General features: G+C 42.1%; 1 protein-coding gene and 1 long non-coding RNA gene across 6 annotated transcripts in view; one reads left to right on the top strand and one right to left on the bottom strand.

Moving 5' to 3' along the window:
- Positions 1-24,608, bottom strand: part of LOC145531379 (uncharacterized) — a 142,236-nt gene that overhangs the window by 80,877 nt on the left and 36,751 nt on the right. For both annotated transcript variants that reach the window (XR_014072387.1, XR_014072386.1), the window contains exon 3: positions 1,124-1,314. This is a non-coding gene — a long non-coding RNA (uncharacterized LOC145531379). The remainder of the gene's footprint in view (positions 1-1,123; positions 1,315-24,608) is intronic.
- The window catches only part of ITGA8 (integrin subunit alpha 8), a 191,190-nt gene continuing 180,575 nt past the window's right edge, over positions 13,994-24,608 (top strand). For all 4 annotated transcript variants that reach the window (XM_081553589.1, XM_081553591.1, XM_081553587.1 and 1 more), the window contains exons 1-2: positions 13,994-14,432; positions 15,032-15,165. In XM_081553589.1, coding sequence (XP_081409715.1) covers positions 14,227-14,432; positions 15,032-15,165 — 340 coding nt within the window. In that variant the 5' untranslated portion in view covers positions 13,994-14,226. The remainder of the gene's footprint in view (positions 14,433-15,031; positions 15,166-24,608) is intronic.

Below are 24,608 nucleotides of genomic sequence, written 5' to 3'. Positions count from 1 at the left end.
GACCAATGAACCAATATTGACACATGGTTATTAACTGAAGCTCATACCTTATTCAGATATCTTCAGTTTTTACCTAGTCCTTTGTATGCTACAAGATTCCATCCAGAGTCCCACATCACATTTAGTCATCAAATCTGCTTAGGATCTATTAAACTGTGACAGTTTTAGACTTTGCTTCATTTGGGTGACCTTGACACTTTGGAGAAATCTGGTCAGGTATTTTGTAAACTGTCCCTCAATTTGGGTTTGTCTGATGTTTTTCTTTTGATTTGACAGGAATTTTAGTTTGGAGGAGGAAGACAAGTGCTGTTCTTACCAGGTCATATTAAGAAAACGTTATCAGCTTGACTTACCACCGATGATGTCAATCTTCTGTACTGTTACACCCTTTCCATACTATGTCTTTGGAAGAAAGTCATCGAACCCAGTGTAGAGAGCTATGCTCTATCTCCTCAAGGGGACAATGTCCACATACATTTTTTTTAAAGTTTCTAATGTATAGGTATTTGTCTCTTCTTCCCACATATTTGTTTGCTCAATAATTTATATTGGTATGGACTTGTATTAGTCTACTAGCACTGCTATAACAGTGCCTGGCAGCTTAAAAAATAGAAATTCATTTTCTCACCATCCTGATGGCTGGAAGTCTAAGATCAGTAGGGTTGTTTCCTAATGAGACCTCTCTCCTTGGTTTGCAGATGGCTGCCTTCTCACTGCATGCTCACAGTACACGTTCTGAGAGAAAAAGATTTCTGGTATCTCGTCCTCTTAAAAGGGCACTAGTCCTTTTGGAATAGGGCCCTATCCTTATGATCTCATTTAGGCTTATTTACTTTCTTAAAGGCCCTATTTCCAAATATAGTATCATTGGGGATTAGGGCTTCAGCAAATAATTTTTCTTTGGCGGGGGGGACACAATTCAGGCCATAAGAGGGCTCATAATGATTTACTTTACACCTCAAGTTATAATCCAATACTATATTACTTATTTTGCTTTTCAAGTAGCCTTTGGGAGCGCTTTCAGTTGGTTCTTGCCTCCCCTTGATAAACTCTATCAGTTTGGTTTCTGAGTACTTCCTTATTTTCTTGCTATAAGATATCCCAGGTTAATCTTGTCTATTACCTGCTTCCAGGATTAGCTGTTTCTCCAAAGACCCTAGTTCCTTCTATTGGAGACTGGTATTAGAAACCCACATCTGGTGCCTGGGTTTGCTTGTTGCTACTGGGTATTGTTGCCTTTAGGCCCTCTCACTTCTTTCAGTGCTTCCTTGTATTGACTTTTCAAAGAATCTGATATAGTGTCTTGTCCCAAACCTAGAAAAGAGAAATAGATTGATAGAAAATGTAAGTTCTGCGGAATCAGACATCATGTGATTTACCCTCAGTTTTCACCACATACTTCCTGCAAGTAAATTCTTGCAAGTTACTTAGCCCCATCAAATTTAGGTTTCCTTCTTTTTATTTATTTACTTTCTTGCTGCTGCTGCTGCTAAGTCGCTTCAGCCTACCAGACTCCTCCGTCTATGGGATTTTCCAGGCAAGAGTACTGGAGTGGGGTGTCATTGCCTTCTCCGTTACTTTCTTAAATATGTATTTATTTATTTGGCTGAGCTGGGTCTTAGTTGAGGCATATGGAATTGTTAGCTATAGCATGTGGGATCTAATTCCCTGATCAGGGATTGAACCCAAGCACCCTGCATTGGGAACGTGGAGTCTTAGCCACTGACTACCAGGGAATTCCCTAGGTTTCCTTATTTTTAAAATGGAATATTTAAAAATATGGTAAGGGAGTTCCCTGGTGCCTAGTGGTTAGGATTCCAGGCTTTCATTGCCTTGGCCTGGGTTCAATTACTTATCAGGGAACTGAGATCCCACAAACCATGGGACCAAAATCATTAAATAATAATAATAATCTGTTAAAAGAGATTATGTACATAAAGGGCAAAGAAAAACATAAAGCTCATGACCAATACATATTAATAACCCCTTAGCTTAAACAGGCCACCTATTATGTCTGCAATTTGGACTTCTGAGCAAGAGATAATTGCTTTGCAAAATATTTTTCTCCATGTGCAAAATCCAGTGCAAGAATCAGTTGACTTATTTGTAAAGATTCTCTCCTGTATCTCAAACTATTGTTGTTCTTCAGTCACTAAGTTGTGTCCAACTCTTTGCAACCTCATGAACTGCAGCATGCCAGGATTTCCTGTCCTTCACTATCTCCCAGAGTTTCCTCAAACTCACGACCATTGGATCAGATGCCATCCAACCATCTGCCTGTCACTTCCTTCTCCTCTTGCCCACAATCTTTCCCAGTATCAGGGTCCTTTCCAATGAGTTGGTTCTTTGCATCAGGTGGCCAAAGTATTGGAGCTTCAGCTTCAGCATCAGTGCTTCCATGAATACTCAGGGTTGATATCCTTTAGGATGGACTGGTTTTATCTCCTTGCTGTCCAAGGGACTCTCAAGAGTCTTCTCCAGCACCACAGTTCAAAAGCATCAGTTCTTCAGCACTCAGTCTTCTTTATGGTCCATTAACCCATTTAGTCCTCACAAATCTATATGATTTGCTGTTTGTATCTTCATTTTACCGTTGGGGAAACCTAGGCACAGAGACGAAGAAGGCAATGGCACTCCACTCCAGTACTCTTGCCTGGGAAACCCCATGGACGGAGGAGCCTGGTAAGCTGCAGCCCATGGGGTCACGAAGAGTCAGACACGACTGAGTGACTTCACTTCCACTTTTCACTTTCATGCACTGGAGGAAGAAATGGCAACCCACTCCAGTATTCCTGCCTGGAGAATCCCAGGGACAGAGGAGCCTGGTGGGCTGCCGTCTATGGGGTCACACAGAGTCATACACGACTGACGCAACTTAGCAGCAGCAGCAGCAGGCACAGAGATGGTAAGTAACTTGCCCACATACAGGTAAATGGCAAAGCTGAGGTATGCACCAGATATCTGGCTCCAGAATTCATGTTCTTAATACCAACTGTTTCTACATGTATCAGCAGCACTGGTTTCTAAATAGAATCACAGTATGACTGAACTGACAGCAATGATTAGAGTTCAAGAGAGAAATGTTAACTGTGTTTAAAGCTAACCTCTCTTCTCCCAAGAATGAGATGCAACTGAATGAAGCCACACTGTGACTAAGGGCTAAACAGCAATCTTAATATCACTATAAAAAGAATTAAATTTTAGATCCTTCCTCTTGCTGGGATTATCATTATTTACAGGATTTGGTATCAAAATATGTAGTGGCACAAGTTTTTCAAGGATTTTGTAGGAAATCACTCTAACATCTATTTTGAACATGTCCTCCTTGCAAACCAGTAGAAAAATGGCAAAGCTTAATCCATTTGGTTTAGTTTTCTCCTTCCAGAAATGCTACTTGGCATCTTTCTTTTTAACTTTATGAGAGTGTTTTAGCTTTCATCTGCTGGTTTTAATTTAACTTGTCATATTTCTATTTTTTTGTGCATGTGCCCAGAGGGCTTTGGGCAAAGGACACATTTTTTAATAAGTTGTAACAATAAAAACCAGAAAGGTCAACTTTAGTCAATTAGTCACGTTTCAAGCAATCTAAGCAGAAGACAAGAAATTCACTTCCAACCTTCAGACTGTTCTCTCAAAGGCTACTAGCCCTGGAAACAGACTAGGGCACTGCTGCACAGAGAGACTTAAAGTGGTCAAGGCCATGGGCACGGATGACTTACTGTCATGATAAGCAGGAGGCTTCCTTATGTAAGTTACACAGATGACAAAATGCACAGATACTACAGGAGGCTTGTTGTACATGGGCACTAAAAGTTTTACCTTGATTCCATATCTTAGTTATAATATGCTAAGCGTGAACTTCTCTAAGTCAGGGACACTAAGGTCCACCAAGACATAAGGTCCCTTGTTTTCCAGATCTGGGTGAGCAGTGTAGCAACCACATGTGTTTTAAAAAGTTGCATCATGAATAGTCCATTATTCTTTGGTGGGTCATGTGGCTGTGTTCTTATTTGGAGGAAAATGATCTCCTAAAAGCTTCCCTACACCCATTCTTCTCTAACCACACCCTCCCTATTAGTTCTGCTCCTGGCACTGTTCTAGTTAATTATAGTCTCATCAGGTTGGTATCTCCTCACTAGAACATAAGCTCCAGGAAGGAAAGAACTATATCTCTTAAATTCACAATTATATCTCCAGGGCTGGCACTGTAAATAAGACACAGTTAGTGCTCATATCTGTTGATGGGATAAAAATAAGGAATAAGCAAATAACAAAGTTAGGTAGGGCTGACGAAATTGAGTAGAATATAGTCCTTGCATGAGTGATATTGAAATCTGATTTGGATTTTGCAGTTAGCTGGGAAAATATGAAACATAGTTTCTATGGGCAAATTCCTTCCCTTCCTCCCTTCTTCCTTTTTTCCTTTCCTTCCATCCCCTGTGGCTCTCTTGTTCTTTTTCCCTTTAACCTAATTTGCAAAGTACCACAAGGAAATAAAGATGGTGATAAACGTGGGAGAGACCAACTCAAATTTGGGAACTTTGTAATGAAAAGTTCATCTAAATTGTTTGAGACTAAATCATTTTCTCACAAGAAAATCCCACACACTTTATAGGATCACAGACACTAGAGGGCAGTCCTAGACACCCCCATGACATCTTCTAACCTTAGAATAAACATAGCAACCTAGTGTAGGGTTTAAATCACGTTCAGATCACCAATCAGATGCTGCAGCCTTCACCTCCTCCTATAGCTGGAGGACTTGTTCATGACGTCCCCACCTGTTTGTAGGATATCTTTGGAGTCCTTTGTCCTTCTCTAAGGGCTGAATGAAGGGTATCCGGAGACCACAGCTGCTGTCTCCCCCTGAAGCCCACAACTATTACTCTTGTCCTTGGTCCATGGAGGTGCCTGTAGCACCATGTTCACGAAAGCCTCTCGTTTCAAGTCCTGATGCAATGGGGTGAAGATTTGCGTCCAGCACTCCACCCTGCCTCCAAATTCACACGTTGGAATCCTAACCTCCAGTGTGATAGTGTTAGGAGGTGGGACCTTTGGGAAGTGATGAGGGCAGAGCCCCATGGTGGAATTAGTGCCTTACCAAAGGAACCCCAGAGAACTCTCTCAACCCCTTTCTGCCATATGGGAATACAATAAGAAGTTGGCAGTCTGCAACCTGGAGAGGGCACTTGTGAGAACTCAACTGCGCTGGCATCTTGATCTTGAACTTCTGGTCTTCAGAAGTGAGAGGAATAAATTTCTATTTTTAATAAGCCATCCAGTCTGTGGTATTTACTTTCAGATACCTGAATGAATGAAGACACAAGTGAGGAGAATGTTCACTTCTCATCTTAAGTGACTTTCTTTCCCTGGGACCAGGGTAGTGAGGCCTGAACCCCAATACCTCATTGAAATTTAATAATAATAATAAAGCCAATCTAATATATTCCTTTGGCACTGGACTGAAACATAAGCTCTTGGGAAACTGGCCTTCCCCATTTCCAGATTTCAAGTTTACAACTAAGATGTTGTGAATTTTTCCCCCTGGAAGTTTGCCTTAGTCACTATGGCCAACCCATCAGATGTGTGTAGGTTTTTCAAGATTCTGGAGTGAATGGGCCCTAATTAAAATCTGTAAATCAAGATCTTTCATATAAACTCAACTGCCTGGGGTCTTTGACTCTCAGGAAGATTTATCCCCAGATGTCAGGGCTCTGGAAGAGCATCATTGGCCTCGTTTACCTTCCTTTTTTAGAGGAAGAACTGTTTTTATTTATTTTTATTTTTGTTTAAAGCAGAGTTGTATTTAAAAGGCTCATTCTAAAAAGAGATCAAGTTGGAGTCTGGTTTTGACTAGTGGGAATTTTCCTTCAGCTAAACCAACTGTTGACTGTGCTTGAACAGCTGCCAACACGGGGGCCATGAGCTGCAGCACTTTTAACTTAAAAGTGGCTAATAAAATCATGAAGGGAAATCATAAAAGAGAATTACAAACAAAATTATCAAAAAGAAAAAAAAAGATTTTACTATAATGAGATTCACCCTCCAGGGACCAGAAATAGGAAATTTGCAGACATAAGCTTATGCTAGCAGAGACACTTGACAGATTTAAGAGTTGTTTGCCCAATATAAGTTTAATTGACTAGTTTATAATAATAGGTAGTTTCTAATATTGCAGGAACACTGAGTCCAGTGGGCAAAAAACAAAAACAAACCAAAAAAACCTTTGAGATCACCTCAATTACCACAAATACAAGAAGAGATTGAAAAACTACCTTCCATTGGGTGCTTCATTTTTAAAGCTGATGGAATCTTCACGAGCATATTATTTTTGCTGCTGCTGCTGCTAAGTCGCTTCAGTCGTGTCCGAGTCTGTGCGATCCCATAGATGGCAGCCCACCAGGCTCTGCCATCCCTGGGATTCTCCAGGCAAGAATACTGGAGTGGGTTGCCTGGGCTTATTTTGTAAATGGTTTAAATAACATATTGAAATTGTGGTGTATTAATGAAATACTCAGGTATGGACTCTCTTGGCCCTTGATTTGGAGGCAAGGTCACTTTTTTGGGGGGAGCTATTTTTTTAGACACTCCACACAGCATAAGGGGAACTGAACCCATGCCCCCTGCAGTGGAAGCATCACCACTTAAACCACTGGACCACCAAGGAAGTCCCAGGATCACTTTTTATCATATAAGGAAATAGATTTAAACATAGAGGGGAACAGTAATTGGTTATTAAGTAACAAATACATTTGATCTTCTGTTAAGAAGTATGCACTAATGGTTAAATGTTACAGCATCTCTATTTTTAAATATTTTGTACATGGCTACAACCCAGAGAGCATTTTTTTTTCCTGTGGTACTCTTTACTTATTTATTTTTGGAAAGTTTGGGCCAAATCTGTTTCATCTTTGACCTTTGGGTTCTTTCTTCTTCTGTTTGGGGAAACAACTATGTATACCTTTCTCAGCATTAAATATACACACGTACTCACATGCATGATAAACAATTACCAGACTTACTTTTCTGACAAATAAATCAGTGCTAGAAGATCTTTAAAATGTCAAACTTCTCATTCAGCATAAGACCTGTCATTGTCCATGTGTTTCTCTGACAGTATCCTGGGTTTTACTGATTGGCATCTTTCCCACGTGTCAGAATAATGAAATGTACAAGACACTTATTCAGACCTATCCTGTCCCTGTAATTATTACAGTTTTTTTTTCTAGTTTCTTGTGAGATTTACTCTTCTCCCAGGTTTTTGGTCTCCTAGGGGAGGTCAAAGAGCTTCGAGTTAGTTTGCTTTTCCTTTACTCTTTGAATACCAAGTGGAAATAGTGACAGACTTTATTTTCTTGGGTTCCAAAATCACCATAGGTGGTGACTGCAGCCATGAAATTAAAAGACGCTTGCTCCTTCGAAGAAAAGCTATGACAAACCTAGACAGCGTATTAAAAAGCAGAGACATCACTTTGCCAACAAAGGTCCATATTGTCAAGGCTATGATTTTTCCAGTAGTCATATACAAGTGTGAGAGTTGGACCATAAAGAAGGTTGAGCGCCAAAGTATTGATGCTTTTGAACTGTGGTGTTGGAGTAGACTCTTGAGAGTCCCTTGGACAGCAAGGAGATAAAACCAGTCCATCCTAAAGGATATCAACCCTGAATATTCTTTGGAAACATTGATGCTGAAGCTGAAGCTCCAATACTTTGGCCAACTTGATTCAAAGAGCTGACTCATTGGAAAAGACCCTGATGCTGGGAGAGACTGAAGGCAAGAGGAGAAGGGTATGACAGAGGATGAGATGGTTAGATGGCATCACTGATTCAATGGACGTGAGTTTGAGCAAACTCTGGGAAATAGTGAAGGACAGGGAATTGTGTGTGCTGCAGTCCATGGGGTCACCAAGAGTCAGATATGACTGAGCGAGTGAACGACAACAACCAAACCCTTTGCCGTGACCTCCTATAAAAGTACACAGCTGCTATCATGACTTGCAACATGCCCAAAGGACCAGACCAGAAGAGCTTAATACTTCAGAAAGGTGACTTCTCATTTTTGCCATGATTTACAAAAATATGCTTATAGACCGAATAGCCTGAGGAACTGGTTTTAGCACCTGAGAGTCCTAGATTCAAATCACACCACTGGCGCTTCCCTGTTGGCCCAATGGTAAAGAATCCACCTGCTGCTGCAGGAGATGTGGGTTAAATTCCTGGTCCAAGAAAATTCCACATGCTGCACAGCAACTAAACCCCTAAACCACAACTATTGAGACTGTGCTCTTGAGCCTTCAGAGTAGGTAACTACTGAGGCCCACTTGCCCTAGGGCCCATGCTCTGCAATGAGGAGCCCATGCACCACAACTAGAGAGTATTCCCTGCTTGCTGCAACTAGAGAAAAGCTGGTACAGCAATGAAGCCCCAGCACAGCCAAAAATAAATAATTAAAATGTATTTTTAAAAAATAACACCACTTACTTGCTCTGTAAATTTGTATATGCTTGTACCTCTCTGAACCTTAAGGCCCTCATCTGTACAGTGGAAAGTGACACTGTATAAAATGTAGGTTTGTTGTATAAATCAATAACAAGCGTATTTTAGAAGAAAGGAACAATAATATAAATCCAATTATGTGGCAATATAATATAATATAATCGGCTGTAATGGCAATAATAATAAGGTCACGACCCAGATAATCACGATGGTGTGATCACTCACCTAGAGCCAGACATCCTGGAATGTGAAGTCAAGTGGGCCTTAGGAAGCATCACTACAAACAAAGCTAGTGGTGGTGATCGAATTCCAGTTGAGCTGTTTCAAATCCTCAAAGGTGATGCTGTGAAAGTGCTGCACTCGATATGCCAGCAAATTTGGAAAACTCAGCAGTGGCCACAGGACTGGAAAAGGTCAGTTTTCATCGCAATCCCAAAGAAAGGCAATGCCAAAGAATGCTCAAATTGTACAACTGCACAATTGTACTCATCTCACACGCTAGTAAAGTAATGCTCAAAATTCTCCAAGCCAGGCTTCAGCAGTACGTGAACTGTGAACTTCCAGATGTTCAAGCTGGTTTTAGAAAAGGCAGAGGAGCCAGAGATCAAATTGCCAATATCTGCTGGATCATCAAAAAAGCAAGAGAGATCCAGAAAAACATCTATTTCTGCTTTATTGACTATGCCAAAGCCTTTGACTGTGTGGACCACGATAAACTGTGGAAAATTCTGAAAGAGATGGGAATCCAGACCATCTGACCTGTCTCTTGAGAAACCTGTATGCAGGTCAGGAAGCAACAGTTCGAACTGGACATGGAACAACAGACTGGTTCCAAATAGGAAAAGGAGTACGTCAAGGCTGTATATTGTCACCCTGCTTATTTAACTTATATGCAGAGTACATCATGAGAAACGCTGGGCTGGAAGAAACATAAGCTGGAATCAAGATTGCCAGGAGAAATATCAATAACCTCAGATATGCAGATGACACCATCCTTATGGCAGAAAGTGAAGAAGAACTAAAGAGCCTCTTGATGAAAGTGAAAGAGGACAGTGAAAAAGTTGGCTTAAAGCTCAACATTCAGAAAAGTAAGATCATGGCATCTGGTCCCATCACTTCATGGGAAATAGATGGGGAAACAGTGTCAGACTTTATTTTTTGGGGCTTCAAAATCACTGCAGATGGTGATTGCAGCCATGAAATTAAAAGACACTTACTCCTTGGAAGGAAGGTTATAGCCAACCTAGATAGCATATTTAAAAGCAGAGACATTACTTTGCCAACAAAGGTCTGTCTAGCCAAGGCTATGGTTTTTCCAGTAATCATGTATGGATGTGAGTGTTGGATGGTGAAGAAAGCTGAGCACCAAAGAATTGATGCTTTTGAACTGTGGTGTTGGAGAAGACTCTCGAGAGTCCCTTGGACTGCAAGGAAATCCAACCAGTCCATCCTAAAGGAAATCAGTCCTGAATATTCATTGGAAGGACTGATGTTGAAGCTGAAACTCCAATACTTTGGCCACCTGATGTGAAGAACTGATTCATTTGAAAAGACCCTGATGCTGGGAAAGATTGAAGGTGGGAAGAGAAGGGGGCGACAGAGGATGAGATGGTTGGATGGCATTACCGACTCGATAGACATGAGTTTGAGCAAGCTCTGGGAGTTGGTGATGGACAGGGAAGACTGCCGTGCTGCAGTTCATGGGTCGCAAAGAGTTGGACACGACTGAGCGACTGAACTGAACTGATGTGGCAATAAGTAGAGGTTTCTTCCCTGACCTATGTAGGGTAAGGGAGTTACAGAGTGCGAGGTTCAGAAAAAGAATGAGACCGCACTTTACAGGAACAGATCACTTTTAATGAGGCGAGAAGGGGCAGCAGTCAGATTAGTGAGCTGCTGCAGTAACCCAAGAAAAGAGTAAGTATATATAGGCATATATGTGGAAATCTACTGTCTTAAGGGGGCCTGTTCTTCTCCAAGGTTGTTTGGAGTAGTTATCTCTTAAAGGGCTGGGGCAAGGAATTCTGGAGATTGGCCAGAGGCTGGGACCTGTGGGGAGCTGGGTGTAATCAGCCTTAATGTCCTTTTTTTTTTTCCCTTCGGGTGAGAGAGTTCTTTGTTTTGCATAGAATGGTGGGGAGGACCCAGAGGGGAGTTTTAACTCCAGGCTATTTCCAGCTGTGTAACTTTCCTTCAACCTACCCATATCTTGAATTAAAAGATCAGGAACATGCTGGAAATATCAAAAATCAAGAGGGAGTAACAAAAGGGGATACCCTGGTCATATGCTGATTTATACAAATCATTTTATTATATTGAGCTATTTCTGTCCGAAGAATTGATGCTTTTGAACTGTGGTATTGGAGAAGACTCTTGAGAGTCCCTTGGACAGCAAGGAGATCAAACCAGTCAATCCTAAAGGAAATCAGTCCTGAATATTCATTGGAAGGACTGATGCTGAAGCTCCAGTACTTTGGCCACCTGATATGAAAAACTGACACATTGGAAAAGACCCCAATGCTGGGAAAGATTGAAGGCAGGAGGAGAAGGGGACGACAGAGGATGAGATGGTTGGATGGCATCACCGACTCAATGGACATGAGCTTGAATAAGCTCTGGGAGTTGGTGATAGACAGGGAGGCCTGGCATGCTGCAGTCCATGGGGTCACAGAGTCGGACACAACTGAGCTACTGAACTGAACTTCTGTCCATTAAGTTGATATGTGGACCAAGTGCATGTCTAAGATTATGCTGTTACTTTCTAACTAAGATCATGGCATCCAGTCCTATCACTTCATGGCAGATAGATGGGGAAACAGTGGCAACAGTGACTGACTTTATTTTTCTGGGCTCCAAAATCACTCCAGATGGTGATCGTGGCCATGAAATTAAAAGACACGTACTCCTTGGAAGGAAAGTTATGACTAACCTAGACAGCATATTAAAAAGCAGAGACATTACTTTGCCAACAAAGGTCCGTCTAGTCAAGGCTATGGTTTTTCCAGTGGTCATGTATGGATGTGAGAGTTGGACGGTGAAGAAAGCTGAGTGCCGAAGAATTGATGCTTTTGAACTGTGGTGTTGGAGAAGACTCTTCAGAGTCCCTTAGACTGCAAGGAGATCCAACCAGTCCATCTTAAAGGAAATCAGTCCTGGTTGTTCATTGGAAGGACTGATGTTGAAGCTGAAATGCCAATACTTTGGCCACCTGATGCAAAGAGCTGACTCATTGGAAAAGACCCTGATGCTGGGAAAAGATTGAGGGCAGGAGAAGAAGGGGACGACAGAGGATGAGATGGTCGGATGGCATCACCGACTCAATGGACATGGGTTTGGGTGGACTCAGGGAGTTGGTGATGGACAGGGAGGCCTGGCGTGCTGCGGTTCATGGGGTCACACAGAGTCAGACACGACTGAGCGACTGAACTGAACTTCTACCTATTCAGGTGTTACATTCCAACCTAAATCTTGCCTGCAATATAATGAATTTGCAAATTTCAGCATGCAGTCTCAGGAAATGATGGAGCTAGGGCTATTTCCCAGCCTCACTGTCTCCCAGGGCTCTTTTTCTGCCTATGTGTATGTTGCATGTGAATTACTCATTGAAATTTACTCCAGGGAATATCACTTCTATTGCCAGTTGTAACCTGACCCAGAATAGCAGACTTCTATCTAACACAAATGGACTTTTGGACTGAGAAAAAAGTTTTCTACCCTCTACTCTTAAAGCCTTGTCTGGGAAAAGACTATTCAGTTAGGAAATAATCCAGATGTGATGATTTGTTAGGTAATCTTCTGATAGCTTATTAATTTTTAGCATTTTTACGGGATGAGACAGGCAAAGAAGGAAACATAAAATTTAAATCAGTCTACCAAGTGGGTTCTGATGTAAGGCAGATAAAGTCTAGCTTTTCAATGGGAGCAGAGATTTTCTGTGGGTGGACTCCCACATCTGCTCCATCAGAGTAGACCACTGCTCTGAATCACAGTTTATGATTCCAGCTTCTTGGGGATCCCACACTATTAACAGATTCAACAGGTCCAGAATCTAACTCACTGTATCCCTCCCATTCTGGTCTCCTTGCCCCATTGCTACTGTCTGTGATTCTGCTCTTCTAAACTGATACCTGTAGACTCACCTTGGGTTTATCTTTCACTTTCATTCTGCCATCAGTCTTCTGGCCCTTTTCCTGTTAATTAACATTGTGGAATTCATTTCCCTTCCATCTGTTTATCACGTTGGAGTCCTCATCACTACGCACATTTGGGCAACAACCACTTGGCTCTCTCTTCCTTCTGACAATTGACCTCCTGCCCCAACACACACATCCTTCACTAAACTTCCAAAATCCCTGTAGAACCCACTACCTTTGCCTCAATAATTGTTCTTGTTATTAAGATCCTTTCTTAGGAGGTCGATCCCTACCTCCCACTCCTCCCCAACCCACATTTTTATTCAAATCCCTTGCACAACCGTATCATCTTAGCCTCTATTTCTGTAATACTTAGCCTAAATCACTATGCCCACAATGTCCAAAGCCAAGCCTACTATTCAAATTTCTCCTTAAATTGCCAACGAATCTCATTAAAATACTGTGGACCCTACTCCCCTCTCTTCTCTCTAGGCTTCATTTTCATTTAACCCCAGCGCCATCCTGTTTAACGCTTAATTGCTCTCTTTCTGTTTCCCTGGAAGACTGCACGTTATGAAAAGCCTTCTGGTACCACGCTTCTCCTTTGCCTTTTCCCCCTACTCATCTTTCACTCCCTCTCCCAAGCAGAAGACACAGAAAGAGATCAATAACACCCCCGGATTGGAACTGACGTTTGAACTCCTGCAGATTCCCAGATTCCAACCTACACCCTCTACGCCTGCTGTGGGTAAACTGTAAGTTCCAACATTCCCAGTTTTGCCAGTCGTCACCACAGTTACACAAGGTCACAGAAATTTAGGACCAAGGCATGTAACCTGCTCCACGTGTCTCTGAGAAAGACCTGAATACAATCTCCAGGATTGCTTAATTAGTTACCTCTGCAGGGAAGTGGGGTGGAGATGGGGGAGAAGAGGATTATTGGATTTAAACTTTACTTCTCAGTCACAGACTGACTATGCATCGACTCCGAGGGATCTTAAGGCTGCAGAGGTAATGCCAAGATCTCGGCTTTGTCTGGCCTCTTCCCTCGTGGTGGGTATGCTTTCACATCCTTCCATTTGGGAGAAACCAGAGCAAACCCTCGCCCAACGCTGAGCAGAGGCGGGCGGAGCGGTTTCGGGGGCTGGGGGTGGGGGGGAATGCTTCCAAAGCCAATGGCTTGAATTGGCAAGCGGGAGGCGCAGATAGTTCTTAAGATGCAACTGCAGTAGAAAGCCAACCCACTGAAACAGGCGCCTGGCGCCGGCCGCCCGCGGGGGCGAGGACTGTCGGTGAGTTACCGGCTCCAGCCCGCACTGCGCGGGCCGGCCACTAGGAGGCGCCCCGAGCGCACCGGGGCCCCCTCCCGCCGCCAGAAGAGGGCTCGCATCCCCTCCGCTAGCCCCCAGCCGCGGGATCCGGCGGCCAGCAGACCGCAGGGGACGCGCGGAGGAGCGCCCGGGGCTGTCACCGCGGACGCGTCGCGCGCATCGACCCGGGACTGGGGCTCCTGGGACCGCCGGCCGTCACGCCCGCCGTTTCCCAGCCGGGGTCCTCGGCTCGCACTGCCCGGTGAGCACCACCCGGCCGGAGGGCGATGTCTGCCCGGCCCCGCCGCGGTCCCCGGGGCAGCCGGGCACGGCCGCTCGCGCCCCTCTGCTGCTTCTCGGCCGCTCTGGGGATGCTGTGGTCCCCCGCCTCGCAGGCGTTCAACTTGGACGTGGACAAGCTCACGGTGTACAGCGGACCCGAAGGCAGCTACTTCGGCTACGCGGTGGACTTCCACATACCTGCCGCTCGCACGTAAGTCGCCCCAGGTGCGGGTCCCTGCCCCTCTGCCGGGGGACCCAGGCCTGTCCCCGCAGCCTGCTGGCAGGCGATCCCGAGCGCCCATCCCGCTGCCCACTTAGGGTCCCGTCCGGTTCCCCGCCACCAGCCTCTACCCTCCCATTCCACGCTGACTGTGCCTTGTGAACTTTGAACCAGGGACATGTCACTTGCCTCGAATCCGAAAGTCCTACGGAGCTCCAGGGACAAAGACTGGAGCATCGTACAAAGGGGAAACACAGGACCGAACAGACTCCGGCCAGTTAAAACAACGACCACAACACGGTCTGTTTATACATAGCCTGTAACAATTAAGCGTCTGGGCTCAAGTGCTGTCTGCTATAAGCAGCTGGGCTCTGTCCTTTGCTAATTCTCACTACCCACCCCCCACCGCCCACCCCGGCCCCCCGCAATCTCTCAACTCACTGTATACATAGCTCCACCTAGAGAAGAATTAGGAATATTTGCACCCTCTTCCAAACCAGGTTTCCAAGAGGAAATCTAGTTTGACAGTCTGTCTCCATCATAAGTACGTTTCTGATTCCAAGGAGTGATTTTGTCCAACCTCTTCTCAGGGCGAGTGTCTTGGTGGGGGCGCCCAAAGCCAACACCAGCCAGCCAGACATCGTGGAAGGGGGAGCAGTCTACTACTGTCCTTGGCCGCCCGAGGGGTCTGCGCAGTGCAGGCAGATACCATTTGACAACACCAGTAAGTGATATTTGTCATTCTCAACTGTTGGTGCTGGTTTCAAAGTGCCAGAGCCATCAGGGAGTCAAGTCCCCACTTTCTTTATAGAATTTGGCCTATCTGATGGGTCGGTGTTGTGGGCGGTGCAGGTTCGGAGAGAAATCAGCTTTTAAAAGCCCGAATGAAGGGGAGGAAGATGTTAAGTGAACCCCAGAGAAGGAACAGTATTTTGAGCTTGGGTATTTGAATACACCCTGGTCACTTCAGTTTCCTAACTATTCTGAGATAAGGGTGTTCAGGGTGAGTGGATGGTTGGGAGAAAAACAGATGTTACTCCCTAATCTTGATTCTGGAGAGAATTTGGTTGTTTCCCAAGAACAAATCTGGAAAAAGACATAGCCTTAGAATTTCCAGTGCCCAAACTCTGGAGGCAAGAGTCAGCTGCTGCAGACCCAGACATCGCTCCATGTTACTATTTAATTCTTTACAGAAAGAAAGCATTTTCTTTCAAAATATTGGACACTGGATGCAAACTAGTACAGGCAGAGTGTGGATGGATTACATTCATTTCCAAAATCCTTAGACAGATGTTTCTTATTTAATTAAAGGGAAAATACATTTTAAACAATTCAGGCTGGGTATGTTTCCTCTGGTGTTTTCTCCTTGGGTCTTGAGAAAATAATCTAAACTTAATGCTTTCAAAAACATTAACGCTGAATGTTTTAATTTGTACCTCCAAAACTTTATGAATTCAAAAGGTATATGTTATCGGAAAGCAAATATCTCTTTTGAAAAAAATGTGAACATGTCAACTCAATGTTCTTTGATGAACAATCAATTAAAATATCTTTTGCACCGTGGAACTATTTCATGACATCATTCTTCATTATTGTTATATTAGTATATATTTAGAATTTATGTAGAATCTCAGTTTTCACAGAATTTTGATGAAATTGGATGGATATTTACCTGTTACTTTAACTGATTTGCATTTTTTATTTTAAAGGAGAAAATAATTTCCATTCTAAGAATGTGGAAATAATGTCAAGAGAAAAGTCCTATGCAAGCATTATCTTGAAATATGACCAAATTAGGAGATATTTTATAAATGCACTTTAAAATTATGTTTTTCATATGTGCCTATATATGGTCACAGTAGCTCTTTTACCATTTAATTAAATAATTCAGTTATTTCATACCAATTTTCATAAGCTTTTACTTTAAAGTTTAACTATTAGAAACTGGAAAAATTAAACCACTTGATATTAATTTGTCAAAGAAGTCTTTCACTTAGTGGTTGAATCAGGACTTTAGATGCTTCTAAATACTGATTTATAGCTTAATTTTAAAATAAATTTCCTAAATCAGAAAAATTAAGCATAAAATTAATGGTATTTTACTAATCCATATCAAAATAATTTTATTTTTAAAGTATTTTAAGTGTAAGCCTTGATAAATAAAAACATAAATTTTTGGCATTATTTGAATTTAAACTTAGCATTAGCATTTGGAGACATGTGATGTGTTTTTACCAAGAATCAATCTATAGTCATGGACATGAATTTAATAACCTTCTAGAATATTCCCATAACATGTCAACATATCAAATCAGGATCTGGTTAGTATATTTTTCCTTTGATAAAGGAAGAAACAATGTCTGTTCAGTTAAGTCACACCTGAAGACCTAAATATTAATCCCAGGTGTCACAGATGAACAGATGAAAACCAGAGTATACAGACATGAGTATGAATTTTTAAAAACTGACCACTCCCATCCCAAAAGTTCTGATGTTACATGACAGTAGGTAACATTTTCCAAAAGTTCATTCTAAAGTAACTATGGATCTTCGAATTCAGTTTCCCATAGAAAACTAATGTTGAAAGATTGTGCTTTGATTTCCAGAATAACCCACAGGAATGCACTTAACCCTTACTCTAGCTGAATTATGTTTGCAATGAAACAATAGGGGACAATCTAGTATGATTCTGGCGATTAAATCAATAGGAAAATAGTAAGAATGTTGAGAAAAGATCAGCGTTCCTTGGAGAAAGACAGGGGGTAGATGGCACCTTCTGGGCAGGTTCTCAGGAAGACACCTGAACATCTCAAAGGGCTTTTGAGATTAATGTTGTTGGTTCTACATTATGTCTTATTTTACTTCTAAATGGATAGGTTTGTTTTTTTTTTCTTGAGAGATGCATGCATCCTACTATCTTATACTCACAACCATAATCACTGCAATTTGAGAATTTGTTAATGGAACAAAGTGAGGGAAAGAAACAGTGAGGTAGATAAGTGTTTCTGATAATTGAGCAAGAAATGAAAAAAAAAAAGGCAAGGCAGAGAAGGCCACACAACGTTAGTAAGAGATGGATCGTCTGTGATGGAATGAGCAAAGCAGTGACCTGTGAAAGCCTATGGGAGTTTCCGAGAGCGAAGATTAAGAATGATGGAGAAAAGGAAGTTCCTTGTGTTAGCCATCAGGGGGTACTGTGGGCCCAGGAACCTTTGCTGCTCCTGGGAATGGCCTGAGAATGGGTGGGGGAAGAGGAATCAGAGGATTGTGGCTGAGGGGTTTGCTCTTGAGCGGGAGCCAGTACACTACACATCATTTCTACCAGTGACTTTATCCATGAACCCCAAGACGGCGGAACTGCCAGTGAATGCCATTTGCTGCAAAACTGTGAAAGGGAGGGACAGTAGGAGCCCATAGAGCTATTTCCAGTCTGAGTGTTGGCTTTGTGGGCAGAATATGATCTTGGAACCAAAGATAGAAGGCAGAAATAGGCATTCTGACTCTGGGTGTTGCAGTCAGCATTACCAGATGCATTGCATTTATTCATCACCTACTATGTACCCATCACTTACCCACATTATTTCTAATCCATACAATGAAACAACCATGTAAATCCTGTTTCATGAATAAGGAGGCAGACATAAAAGGTGTTAGATACATCCAAGGTCACACAATGGTAAACAGTAGATGCAGGACTGGCCCTAACAGACTGCAAATTCAAGGTCAGATCCTGTGGAGCTGAGGCACTGCTCATCTTCCTTCCCCCTCCCCAACTTTCCCACCCGAAGTTACCTTCACACATTCCAGTTAAAATGATCCTCCAGAGAAGATCTGAAAGGTGAAACAGTTTGGGTACAGGGTTATGGAAGCCAGAGGTCATAGAGGTAGCCGTTGTCAGGGTGGGAATGATGACGTGTGCAATATATGTCCCCTCAGAGTCCCCATCCACTGTCTCCTGTCTTACTCTCTGGCCATGGGCAGCAGCGTGCACGTCCAGCGTGCACCAACACACACCCCCCCACCGCCGCCACAAGAGGAAGAAAATTCCTCTGCTTGACAAAGTGGTAGCTCCAAGTGCTGGACACCCACAAATTGACATGCACGTAATAGTGTATGATGTGTCAGGCATCAATAGATATCACACTGCAAATATTCCTTTGTACAGAGAATCCTGTCTCTGTCTTCCACCCTGTCTGCTTTTACTATTACATCTGAATTCAAGACATTCTGACTAAATTTGACCTTTTAATGATGTAGTTTCAACTTGTTCAGGCCCCTGGGGTGTCTACAAGTTAATATTCGCTGTGGTAACCTACTAAACTCTCTCAGCCTAGACACTGGAGGAGACTGGCCTATAATTTAGTCCCTGAATCTGGTTGTGATCTTGAACTTTAGTTTATTTAAGGTCAACTGCCTGTTTTTTGTAAAGTCTGCCTTTGAGTTTGAATTTTTTTTCATTAAATAGTCATTGATTTTATTTGTACTTTATCCTGTAACTGGGATTTAAAAAAATTACTTCTCATCATAAATGCAAAAACAGGAAGCTGGGAATTGCCTAACACTTCAAATGCATGAATACTATTAAAATCTGTGGTCCTTTCAAGTATGGAAAAGGAAACTTTCGGGAAGCATATGGTGGTGGGGGAGGTGCAAAGTGCAAAGAGTAGATAATTTTCCTGCTCTGTGCAAAATCAAGTGGCTCCAAATATCCCCTTCTCTCATCTCCCTTCTGTCTTTCCCCTTTACTTCACTAGAATAAAATTTCCCCACCCCCAAATTGATTTCTTTCCTTTTTGGTCCTAAATTGTGCCTCACGTCTTAAATGTAAAACGTCGCATCTGCCAAATTCATGCCTCTCCTTTCTAAATCTACTCCAAGGTTCATTGTTTTTCTACTTCCTACATTTTCCAAACCCATGTGTGGATTACAGAAAAATCCCCGAATCACAGCTCCCCAGCTAGAAGAGGGGTGAATGAAACAGACACTCCATCTTTGCAGTGATAAGAAGGCAAATTGCAACAATGGTAACAAAAGCATAGAACACAAATATTTGATTGTTTTAAATACTCAAATGAAACATTTTGAGGAGAAACATAATAGTATGAGCTAATAAATGATCATCAGCACAGCATTAGTAATACAGCTGGGAACACTCCCAATTAGAGACCCATTTAAAGAAGAAACAAGAGGAAGTGGGAGGTACCACTGAGAAAGACTACCAGAACTTGCCTGACCTTAATTTAGCATCTTATATATATATTGAAAGCTTAAAATGGAAGACAGTTTGGTTAGGATATTTCAAAGCTCTAGGAAGCTAAGATTTTTGTTGTAGCTTGGAGACCAGAAGCCTTTGTTGTAGGGGGCAGGCAGGAGTCTGTTTTATTTTGTGTCGAGGGAGCCCACAATAAGAAGCAGCTTAAAGCATCTGGTGCTGTGATGGGTACAGGGTTGTATTTTGATAGTATTGGGTGTGCCCTTTTTCTCATGTGAGGGTTGGGAAACATATTGGTCACATAAGTCTTGCTTTTCTAACTTCCTCAGAAAGAAATCAGTTTTTGTTCAGTATCAAAGCAGAGGCAAATGGAGGGCACAGCTACCTCCAGTAAATGACAGAGGAAATAAGAGAAATGCGATAGAACTCAAACAGCAAAAATCTGGACTCTGGTGAATTCAATTGAAAGTGGAAAAAAAAAGGTGAAAGCTCAATGATAACCTGCACCTTTGAGAATTAATAATTGCCAGAGTTAGTGTTTTACTACTTGTACACATATATACATACACACACATACACATACATACACACACGCATACACATATACACATACATACATACACATATGAACACACACATACTCTTTAGGACAGAAAGCTTTGCCAAGTACTTCTCTTACTGAGTCATCAGGGGTAATTAAGCTGGAAGGCTTACTTACTCTAGAAGCAAATCGTGATGGCTCTCAAACTGATGGGCTGGCCTGACAGATGCAACCAACATCCCTCAGCTTCTCCCAATTGACTCAGACTTTCATGTGACAAAATGCAACAGCTATCAAGTCCTGATATGAGCTGGGAGGAGGCAGTGGTCCCTACAGTACACAGCCCTGGAGGAAGCAATTAGAAAAAAGGAAGTCCTTGAAACTCCAACCAGAAATGGGAAACAGATCTGCTCTATGGCTAGTTGAGTAGAATGAACATTAGGCGCCTGTTGCTTAATCTGCAAAATTCTTTCAAGAAGCTGGAAGTGTGTGTGATGGAAGAGGCTTCCAGGCTCTTGGCAGGAAGAATCCATGAGGCAGCTGTAGCATTCTGGGAGAAATGTAGGAAATTTTCTTGAAATTGTTCCGAAAGCAGGAAAAACAAACTGGCACATTGAAGCCGGCTAGTTGAGATGTGAGCATTGAAACTTTACCTGTTGTGTATAGAGTATTGTATCTGCGAGTTGTGTTGATGGAAAGAGTTGCCAACATTCCTAACAAGCTGAGCTCAGCAGTGCCCTGAAGGACACCATCCAGAGACACAAACATGGATTTTTGAGGAAGAGAGATAAAAGACTAATTATAGATCTTATTAAAAGTGCTCCCTTTAAAAATATTTCATTTTCAAAATTCAGTTTAAATACATCTTCAGAAAACATATTAGTGTATCAAGCAAGGTGTACCTGTATAATGAAACACTACATTAAAAATAGTTTTGATTCTGGGTTAAGTTATATGAGGATTTGAGGTAGATAAGCAAATTGTGATGCACAGATAGACACTGAATACTTTAAACACTGGTTTTGCTCTGTTAGGGACCTCAGCCAGGCAACTCTCAAGACTATTTGCAAAGGAACAGGGCTTAACCCTAGCCCTGCAGAAAGGCCAGCTCCTGGATCTCTGAGATTTGAACCCAAAGGTCTGCAAGTTGAGAAACTCTTCTAGGTCCACAAACACTGGTGAAAGGGATCACTTACCCTTTTAATTGTTTTAGTAAAAGTAAAGCATAGATTACAAAAATAAGTCTTTGCAGAAATAGTTGGGCTTCCCTGGTGGCTCATCCACCTACAATGCAGGAGATGTGGGAGACATGGGTTCGATCCCTGCGTCAGGAGGGTTCCCTGGAGGAGGATATGGCAACCCACTCCAGTATTCTTGCCTGGAGAAGCCCATGAACAGAGAAGCCTGGAAGGCTACAGTCCATAGGGTTGAAAAGAGTCAGACACAACTGAGTGACTGAGCATGCACACAGAGAACTGGTTGCCAGGCATTAGAAGCGAGAAGGAGGGGTGGTCTCCAAAGAGGAAGACTGAGGGAATTTGGGGAGCTAATGGAACTTCCTATGTCTTGATTGTGATGCTGGTCCATAACTATATGTATGTATCAGAAGTTGTTGAACTGGGAATTTCGCTGGTGGTCCAGTGGTTAAGAATCCAGCTGCCAACGCAGAGGACACAGGTTAATCCCCGGTCTAGGGAGATTCCACATGCCTCAGGGAAGCTAAGCCTGTGCGCCACAACTACCAAGCCTGCACTCTAGAGCCTGCGTGCTGCAATAAGAGAAGCCACCACAATGAGAAGCCGTCACACCGCAACGAAGAGTAGTCCTTGCTCGAGACAACTAGAGAAAGCCCACAGATAGCGATGAAGGCCCAGTGCAGCCAAAAATAAATAAATGAATACAGAGAAACAAGATTGTTAAAAGAAAAAAGTCATTGAACTGTACATCTCCGAGAATGAATTTTACCTCGTGTAAATAAAACCAAAAAGAGGGAAAGAAAACATGGAGTATGCTAGAGAGTTATATATTTGATATGATATTAAAGCTGGTTGTATGGCCATTGCTATGAGCATGTGAGTTTAAACTGTTAGACTACAGGAAGGTCTGATGTGATGATAGCTGGGAGTACAAGGACACATCTCTGAAAGGCTAAGTAAGTTGCCTTACTGCCCCCAAACAGGGGAAAACGGTATGTCAGCTCATCATGTAGGACTCTCTTTACCATTCTTTAAATGAAGAATGCTATGATCAGAATATGTGTGGCAACACACCCATGTGAATGGAAACATGCTGAATCAGAATAAATCTTTGCAACGAAGCATCATATCTGGTAATTCTCATGTGGCTGAAATTCAGGCATGGGATCTCCCATTGATCATCACTGAACTAAGGAGTTCTCACTTCAGACACGTTATTGTAGTGACCAAAATTCATGTAACTGCACTGCAGGGCATTAACTTATTTGCATCACATCAATTTTATTCTTAAGCTCTGATGTTTGACATATGGACACAGATCTGTGTGTGATATTGCAAAATTCTCTATATCAATCAGTCCTGATTTCAGGACAGGTCGAAATGAGAGAAAAGGACACACACCATCGCAATAGGAATAGATTTATTTGAGAACCCTATAGAGTCCACATTACTCACATCATCTCACTCCAGGTGGAGCAGGTCAGAGCTAACTCTCTGCCCAACCTGCCCATGTTATGGCTCCATTTCTAGTCTATTGTCATTCCCTATGATTTGTCCACATGTCTCTGTCACAAGCCACCCCTGCCTCTTGCCACATGGCTTCCACAGGTACATCATGGCAAAGCTTACCTCTCAAGCATATATTACATACACCCATGTCCCTACTCACTCTGAGCCTGTGTTCTGGTTCCTCTCTTGTAACGACCTAGAACATTTTATTTTCCAGCAATAATTTTTTCATATTTTTCTGGCTTCTCTCTTCCTACAATTTCTGATGGAAAATGTGTTTCAGAAATTAATTCTAAAGTTGCTGCAAATCCTAAAAATATCCTACAATCCTAAAAAAAAGGACGAGGGCATAACACAAAAAAATAACATTCTCAAACATCCTAAATATGGATGTATATCTCATAAATGATGCTATAAATCACACAATTGGGTATTACAGAAACTTAAAAATGAAGCCCACCAAGAATCAAGATTAAAATGGGGAAATGCTTTTGTTTTAATGTTGCATGAAAAAAAATTCAAAATTGTGTCTACAACCTGTGGAAGAGCACAAGAGGAGAAGGGCAATTAAAACTGTTCTTTTCTTCTTTTCTTAGCGCATTTATTACTTATTTTTAAAAACCATGAACAGGTATTCATTTATGATCAGGAAAAATAATAATAAAACAAAACATGCAAAGATTTCTAAATGAAATTATTGAGTTCACTGAAGTGTTATGAAGATTAACAGTGCAAGACCATGACTCAGGTTTTGTGTTGACTGAAAGCAATCTTAGTGGTTTCCTCTTTTGTCTTGGGTATACATGGTAGAGTAGTTTATAAATGTATTTATTTACATATAACTGCTTATGTTTCAAAATACTGACAATCAAGGATGTTTTCAATGACAATTGTGTGCGTAAAAATAAGACACTATTTATCATCTGCTTCTATTCTAGATCCTACATCAATAGAAATAAGCTTGGTGGTCTGACACCAAACATAAGCTTGGTGGTCTGACAGTTTCTAGAGACTTTTATTTATTTATTATTATTATTGTTTAATATTTATTTATTTGGCTGTGCCGAGTCTTAGTTGAGGCATGCAAACTTTTAGCTGCGGTATGTGGGGTCTAGTTCCCTGACCAGGGATTGAACCTGGGCTCCCTGCATTGGGAACATGAAGTCTTAACTTCTGGACCACCAGAGAAGTCCCGAGACTTTTAGAATAAGGAGAATTGTTAGCAGGGGGCAAACTGTCTTCTCGAGTCTTCTGGAAACACTCTCACAGACACATCCAGAAATAATGTTTAGTCAAGCACCCAGACATCTCATGATCCTGTGAGGTTGACACATAAAATTAACCAGCACATCTTTGTGACTCACAATATATATTCTCCTAGAAAAGGCACTGAGAATTTGTGAACTAAAGAAACCCACTGGATTCGTAGGGTAGACTATTTTTTTGACAGTCACTATTTCTCCTCACATCTCTTAAGCCAAAGAATGCCCAGGGATTACTCTAGTATCAAATAACCCTGGATCTCTTGGAGTAAACCAGCCAAGGTTTATTGCTTGTTCACATTGTCTGGTTAATATGAGCTTGAGAGAAGCCTCTGCTTATACAAGTGACCCAAAGACCTGGGCTGATGGAGATTCCTGATTGACACATGCTTTCAAGGTCACTTTAACTGGGAAGACTTATGGCAAATTGCACCTCGTCTATTAAAG

The sequence above is a fragment of the Giraffa tippelskirchi genome, chromosome 13, assembly GCF_054371585.1.
Source record: "Giraffa tippelskirchi isolate mGirTip1 chromosome 13, T2T-mGirTip1v1.2.pri, whole genome shotgun sequence".
NCBI classification, from domain to species: domain Eukaryota; kingdom Metazoa; phylum Chordata; class Mammalia; order Artiodactyla; family Giraffidae; genus Giraffa; species Giraffa tippelskirchi.
This window is presented reverse-complemented; position numbering and strand designations above follow the sequence as displayed.